The sequence below is a fragment of the Embiotoca jacksoni genome, unplaced genomic scaffold, assembly GCF_022577435.1.
Source record: "Embiotoca jacksoni isolate LCO1_2020_lvr unplaced genomic scaffold, fEmbJac1.0.p SCAF_117, whole genome shotgun sequence".
Classification (NCBI taxonomy): Eukaryota; Metazoa; Chordata; class Actinopteri; family Embiotocidae; genus Embiotoca; species Embiotoca jacksoni.
The window spans coordinates 465,357-472,856 of record NW_027185249.1 but is presented as its reverse complement, the minus strand read 5'-3'; the positions used below and the strand labels follow the sequence as shown (position 1 = coordinate 472,856).

General features: G+C 47.1%; 1 protein-coding gene across 1 annotated transcript in view; it reads right to left on the bottom strand.

Moving 5' to 3' along the window:
* LOC138194913 (diacylglycerol kinase theta) overlaps nt 1-7,500 on the bottom strand; it is an 18,862-nt gene that overhangs the window by 8,134 nt on the left and 3,228 nt on the right. The window contains exons 3-14 of the mRNA XM_069143941.1: nt 5,570-5,669; nt 4,481-4,566; nt 3,532-3,657; nt 2,844-2,997; nt 2,433-2,498; nt 1,991-2,091; nt 1,566-1,771; nt 1,338-1,428; nt 876-930; nt 462-523; nt 143-293; nt 1-10 (exon numbers count right to left, since the gene is read on the bottom strand). The exon at nt 1-10 is cut by the window's left edge and continues 29 nt beyond it. Coding sequence (XP_069000042.1) covers nt 1-10; nt 143-293; nt 462-523; nt 876-930; nt 1,338-1,428; nt 1,566-1,771; nt 1,991-2,091; nt 2,433-2,498; nt 2,844-2,997; nt 3,532-3,657; nt 4,481-4,566; nt 5,570-5,669 — 1,208 coding nt within the window. The remainder of the gene's footprint in view (nt 11-142; nt 294-461; nt 524-875; nt 931-1,337; nt 1,429-1,565; nt 1,772-1,990; nt 2,092-2,432; nt 2,499-2,843; nt 2,998-3,531; nt 3,658-4,480; nt 4,567-5,569; nt 5,670-7,500) is intronic.

Here is a 7,500-nt window from a genome sequence, read left to right as displayed (position 1 = left end):
ACCAGGTGAGCTGCAGAGACCAAAGACAACAATATTTGTAGTTTACTTGCAGACGACTGTGGTTCTCCACCCAGCAGGGGGCGCTGCAGCGGGACGGTAACACTGCAGATGAAGGTGATGGCGTTTGTTTGTGCCGACTCACTCTTGATGGTCAGGTGCTCCTCGACCAGCTGGACGTACTCCTCTCTGGTCAGCAGGGGGGGCAGTCCTCCAATCAGCAGGCCGACCTGCACCGACCACTTCCTGTTCTCCACCACGTAGAACCGCGTCTGGTTCATCTGCCGCAGGGACAGCTGGGAAACCACGCACACACTTTATCCTCCTTTTATTCAGCACAGCAGGTTTTACAGGATCTTTTTTCATTCATCTTCTGATTGTTTTCTCTATTAATTAATTTATTTTGTCACAAAAATGTCAGAAAACCATTTATAATTCACTCAGACTCGAGTTCATGAACTCACCTTCCTGATCTCCTGCAGTTTGTCCAACATCTTCTCCTGAGGACTCAGCGTCTGTCTCTGCACTGAAGGACACAAACACAGAGGTCACGACCTTTTGACCTACAGAGAGCTTCAATATTAAACCGTCAGTCCGCTCTGATGTTAAACTTTATGGTTTTAATGACTCAGATTTTATGTCGAGACGGTCGCTGATGTTCAAAATGGAGAGTTTATTTATCTGGGGGAAAGTGCAAGGGGTGTGGCCTAACATCTGGGTGGGGCAGGAGGCGTGGTATCAACACCAAGTCTCCACCCCCTGGTGCTCCTGCAGCAGGTTTAGATGTCTTAAAACTTTGCTGGGATTTTTTATTTATGTAACCCTTTAGTTCACATTGTTACTGTTGTTGTTGTTGTTGTTGTTGTTGTTGTTGTTACCTTGCTTGCTGCTCATGCAGACCTCCAAGAGGCTGAAGTTTGACACATCTTCGTCCTGAAACAACAAACATCGTCATCATCACAGGAGCTCAACGTGTTGAATTTTAATGATTTTAATGAAGGTTGTTTTGTTTTTTAAACAAGTAATTTCGTACTTTGAAAATAAAATAAAACCTTAAAACAGTTTTAAAACACAAAATATAATTTCTTTCTGTTTATCCTGGAATCATTACTTTAAATTGTTTGTAGTGTCACATTAAACGTCCGATGTCGTCTCCAGCACGTCACCTGTCCGTCCACCTGTCTGTCTCACCTGTCTGTCCACCTGTCTGTCTCACCTGTCCGTCCACCTGTCCGTCCACCTGTCCGTCTCACCTGTCTGTCTCAGCTGTCCGTCCACCTGTCTATCCACCTGTCTGTCTCACGTGTCTGTCCACCTGTCTGTCCACCTGTCTGTCTCACCTGTCTGTCCAGCTGCCTGAGGACCTCCGTGAGGACTGAAGCTGCTGTGCTTCTCTCTGAGACGGAAACGGAAACGAAAGCTGCAGCCGACCTGAAACACGAACAGTTCATGAAGGGAAGTCGGAACATGCAGCCGGTTTATTGTGTTTTTAAAGAATTCAAATAAAACTGCTGTAAATTTAACAACTCTTTGTTGACTTTGTTTTTTTCTAACCACAGCGCCCTCACCTGGGCCAGCCGGCGTGCACCGTGACGACGTCCCCGTCTCGTGGTTTGGCCCTCAGCAGCCAGGCGTCCTTCGGGGAGCTCCTGTTGTCCGGACCGCCGTTCCGGTTCGGGACGTTGTCGCCGTGGAGACGCTGCAGGCCGCCGACCTCGTGCAGCTCGAAGTCCTGCGGGTCGTCGGGGAGGTAGAAGGACCTCAGCGTCGCCTCCTGCAGGTCGAAGGTCGGAGAAGGTCGTCGTTTAGATTAATGTTCATATTAACTCTTTAAAGGAGGTTTCTGAGGTGACGTAGACGTGATCGTTCACACACCTGCTGCTCTACTCTGCAGTCACAGTATCAGTGTGTGTGTGTGTGTGTGTGTGTGTGTGTGTGTGTGTGTGTGTGTGTGTGTGTGTCGTGTTTTCGAGAAAGAGACAGAGCTCTTTACCACGACTTCCTCGTTCCTCGTGGCTCGACAGATGGAGACCAACCGGAAGAAGCCGCGCTTCACCGCATCATCGCCGTCAAACACCTTCAGGAACTGTTTACCTGTTGGTGAGAATAAATAAATAAATAAACACACACACACACACACACACACACACACACACGTGAATCTGGATTCTCCATCAGTCTGAAATATTAAGATCATATTTTAAAGCTTCAAGTTTTGTCCTTTGTGTTTTCGTCTTTGAATTGAAGTTGTTTTATAATTTTTTTATTGAAATAAAGTTTTCATGAATCAATTCTAAAAGTTTGATGTTTTGGTTTTTCAGGGGGAGTCCTGTCATTAGATATAATAATAATTAGAATAAACAATCAAAACCAATTGTGATGAAATAAAGGGGAAAGATTCGAAATCATGACATCATATCTAAAGGTGAACTGACCCTCTGGAGCGGCCGGCTGACCGTCTCTCCACGGCGCCGCAGACGAGTCGACGTCATCGCAGTTATCTGATGGAAACATGGAGGGAAACAGAGTTTAAAGTTTGAACTATAATAAAAGAGGTTTTCTGTGAATCGTGTGGGTGAACTGACCGTTTAAATAAAGAGAGAAGCTGCTGAAACTTAATTTAACTCTGAACATGTTGAAGGTTTATTAAAAGTACATCAGTTTATATTTATTGACATCCTGACGTCTGAAAAACATCACGTTCAGTTCAGCGGTGAAGCTGTCGGGAAACCAGGCGAGTGTTCGTGTCAGCAGCATCACAGGATGTGGTCTGTGTGTGTGTGTGTGTGTGTGTGTGTGTGTGTGTGTGTGTGTGTGTGTGTGTGTGTGTGTGTGTGTGTGTGTACCCAGCTCGGGGCTGCAGCTCTCCGTGATGCGGTAGCAGTGCATCTTGCTGAAGTTCCTGGAGTCGAGGCGGACGCAGGCCGGATGCAGCAGCATGCAGCGCAGACGCCCCACAGCGCACTCTGGTGGCACGCCGAGGTAACACGCTGCGTGGCTCTGCACACGTTGAACAACACACATGGAGGACACACTGTTGAGGTTTGTCCTTTTTACTGGGTTAAACTGAGAAACAGCCAAAATAAAAAAAAAAACTGTCCCTCGCTGTCTTCTCTATTCGGTTACACCTGTCCCTCACTGTCCTCCCTTCTCTGATTTTTGTCTGTCCCTCGTTGTCCTTCCCTCCCCTTGCGTTTATTTCTGAAGATGTTCGTTCTTTGTTCCTAGTTTCTTTATTTTCTCCTTGAGTTTTAGTTATTTCCACTATTTTAGTTCTTGGTTCTTTTTGGATCCGGTCCCAGTGGGCTCACCTTGTTTTTGGACTCCCTGCTCGCCTTTAGTTTTTAAAACCTTTTTGTTTTTATGAAAACGTCCTACATCCTGTCCACCAAGTAAGAGTTGAGTATTTTGTTCTTCATTTTTACTTCACTTGTGGTTCTTTTTCTTCTTCTGTTGTTTACTTGGTGAAAGTAGCCCGCCTCTTCTTCTTCTACTACTACTGAGGTAGGAGTGGTAGATAACTTCGATACTCACCGTGATGCCGCACCACTCGCACCTCGACCCCGCCAGGACGTCGGACGACCCGCAGGACCGCCGACACACCTCGCATCTCGCCGCCGCCGGCAGGTTCCCCTCCCTCCAGTGGTGGTGGAACATATCCTGGAGGCAGAGGAGTAGGACGATGTCATCATCAGCTTCATCTTATTGATTCTAATCAATCATTGTGAGCGATAGATCAGCTCGTCTTCATTTACTGTTCACAGGAAGTCTTTGATTAAAGAGGTGATCCGTCACTCTGAACTCTGATCAATAACACGGCTTCACATTAAACTGACAGCAAAGACACACAGATCAGTTTCTACTGTAGTATTTCAAAATAAAAGAACCACCACTACATGTCACCAGTGAAGACAGCAGTTCAGTTTAGTCCATAGCGGTTTGCAGCAGGAAGTGACCATATTTGGATGAGCTGGGGGAGGAGCCAGCGCTGGATCTGACCGATCTGATTGGAAACCTGACGATACTACGTCCCGCCCACCGATAGCTGTAACCTGACTGCACCACAGGCCTGTCAATCAAACAGACACGCCCCCAAAAACAGGTCTTCTTGAATCTTCTTTTCTAATGAATGAGGGATTATTTTCAGATGGACCTCCAGGTAACTAATAAGAAGGAGTGACTTTAGCTAACAACACCGAGATAACTGATGGACACATTTTATTCACTTTGGATTTGATGAGAGAAGTTGAATGGGAGTCTATGGAGCCGGAGGCTTTTTGGAGCCGACCTCTAGTGGCACTCGCTGGTATTGCAGCTGAAGACACTTCTGGATCAGAACCATTTTACAGACCTGAAGCTACAAACTCATATATTCAGTCTGTGGTTTAAACCTTGGAACAGAGAGACAACACTGCCACCATTAGGTCAGACAGTGAATTACATGACTGCAGATATTAGACATTTTATCCTTATTTTTACGCACCTGCTCCAGAGTCGTATCCACGTGACAACTGCGACAGTCGGCACAACTGAAGACGGCGCAGTCAGCGTGGACATGCAGCTCACACACTGAAACACACACACACACACACACACACACACACACACACACACATCATTTCACTGACATGTAATCTGAATCACAGGTCTCAGCAGCTCTGTAACTACAGCTCAGATTAAAAAGGTTCAAAGTCTGAGAGCTCGAAGCTTATTTGGTGTTACAAGTAAATAAGTGGTAAAACCTCAGTTCAATGCTTTTTTTATTTTTAATGTGCGATGGTTGAAATGGTCTGACTGGTGATGGTTGTGGTCTGACTGGTGATGGTTGTGGTCTGACTGGTGATGGTTGTGGTCTGACTAGTGATGGTTGTGGTCTGACTAGTGATGGTTGTGGTCTGACTAGCGATGGTTGTGGTCTGACTGGTGATGGCTGTGGTCTGACTAGCGATGGTTGTGGTCTGACTGGTGATGGTTGTGGTCTGACTAGTGATGGTTGTGGTCTGACTAGTGATGGTTGTGGTCTGACTGGTGATGGTTGTGGTCTGACTAGTGATGGTTGTGGTCTGACTAGCGATGGTTGTGGTCTGACTAGCGATGGTTGTGGTCTGACTAGCGATGGTTGTGGTCTGACTAGCGATGGTTGTGGTCTGACTGGTGATGGTTGTGGTCTGACTAGTGATGGTTGTGGTCTGACTAGTGATGGTTGTGGTCTGACTAGCGATGGTTGTGGTCTGACTGGTGATGGTTGTGGTCTGACTGGTGATGGTTGTGGTCTGACTGGTGATGGTTGTGGTCTGACTGGTGATGGTTGTGGTCTGACTGGTGATGGTTGTGGTCTGACTGGTGATGGTTGTGGTCTGACTGGTGATGGCTGTGGTCTGACTAGCGATGGTTGTGGTCTGACTGGTGATGGTTGTGGTCTGACTAGTGATGGTTGTGGTCTGACTAGCGATGGTTGTGGTCTGACTAGCGATGGTTGTGGTCTGACTGGTGATGGTTGTGGTCTGACTGGTGATGGTTGTGGTCTGACTGGTGATGGTTGTGGTCTGACTAGTGATGGTTGTGGTCTGACCTTCGCAGCGCAGCGCAGAGTTTCCGTCTGTTTGTTTTCGGCAGACGCAGCAGAAACGTTTCTTGTGAGCAGCCGGACCAAAGCAGTGAGCCACCGGCACCTGCAGGGGGCAGCAGAGACAAACGGTGATGCAAATTAACAGGAAAAACAAGAGTAAACACAATAAAACCAACAGAAAGCCTACGGCAGAAGAAAAACACAACACGTGGTTCATCCTGCTGATAAAGAACCAAAGATGATTTAAACTTGTTAATAATTCTGAGAGCTGTGTTTGTTTGATTCAGAATTTGTTTTCATAATCTTCAAGTCTTAAAACTGAAGTCTGAAAATGTAGTACCATCGAGGGCCACTAGGGGCTGTCTCCTATAGAATCCCATCTGTAGTACCATCGAGGGCCGCTAGGGGCTGTCTCCTATAGAATCCCATCTGTAGTACCATCGAGGGCCGCTAGGGGCTGTCTCCTATAGAATCCCATCTGTAGTACCATCGAGGGCCACTAGGAGCTGTCTCCTATAGAATCCCATCTGTCGTACCATCGAGGGACACAAGGGGCTGTCTCCTATAGAATCCCATCTGTCGTACCATCGAGGGCCACTAGGAGCTGTCTCCTATAGAATCCCATCTGTAGTACCATCGAGGGACACAAGGGGCTGTCTCCTATAAAATCCCATCTGTAGTACCATCGAGGGACACAAGGGGCTGTCTCCTATAGAATCCCATCTGTAGTACCATCGAGGGCCACTAGGAGCTGTCTCCTATAGAATCCCATCTGTAGTACCATCGAGGGACACAAGGGGCTGTCTCCTATAGAATCCCATCTGTCGTACCATCGAGGGCCACTAGGAGCTGTCTCCTATAGAATCCCATCTGTAGTACCATCGAGGGACACAAGGGGCTGTCTCCTATAAAATCCCATCTGTAGTACCATCGAGGGCCACTAGGGGCTGTCTCCTATAGAATCCCATCTGTAGTACCATCGAGGGACACAAGGGGCTGTCTCCTATAGAATCCCATCTGTAGTACCATCGAGGGCCACTAGGGGCTGTCTCCTATAGAATCCCATCTGTCGTACCATCGAGGGCCACTAGGGGCTGTCTCCTATAGAATCCCATCTGTCGTACCATCGAGGGCCACTAGGGGCTGTCTCCTATAGAATCCCATTCAAAAGCATCAAGTTCTCTCCTGAAGTACAAAGTCAGTAAATGTTTTCCACAAGTCATCATGGTGTCATTGTATGTTTGGGAGTGGGGCTATTTGATTGACAGGCCTGTGGTGTAGGTGGGCGGGGCTTTATCTGCATGAATGATTTAAAGGAGCAGGAAAAAGCTGCAGATTTAATTCCAGCTCCGTTCTGCTTCTCTAGTTTTGATTTATTCATCGTGTCTCGGCTGAACATGATTCTCGTTTGCTTTTAGTGTTTCAAATATGACGACAACACGAGCGTCCTCTTATCAGCATGACAGGTTATATAATGTTCTCAGCCATCAGCAGGTGATGGGCCGTCGGGGGTCGGGGTGGGGGCACGACCGAGGGCGGGGGGGCCGACGGTCGAGGCCCTCGGAGGGCGGGGGGGGCTGATGAAATCCCTGTGTGAAATAGTTTTTACATGTTTCTCACCATTAAATATTGACAGATATCTTTTTATAATTGTAGATCGTCTAGAATCCGTAAATATCTGAACCATGTTTGTGACTGAATTTAAACTGGTCTCAGTCCTGGTTTTAGTTTAGGACCCGTTTTTGGACAAGTTCAGGAGAGATTTAGGACTTAGTTTAGGACTCGGTTGTAGACTACTTTTACACAGACTTTGGACTAGTTTTAAACTGGTTCTGGACTCGGTTCTGGACTCGGTTCTGGACTCGTATAGATCTTCTGTGTGTGTCGGGTTGTGTGTGAAACATCCACCTTTTTAGAATCTGTCAATTCTTTGC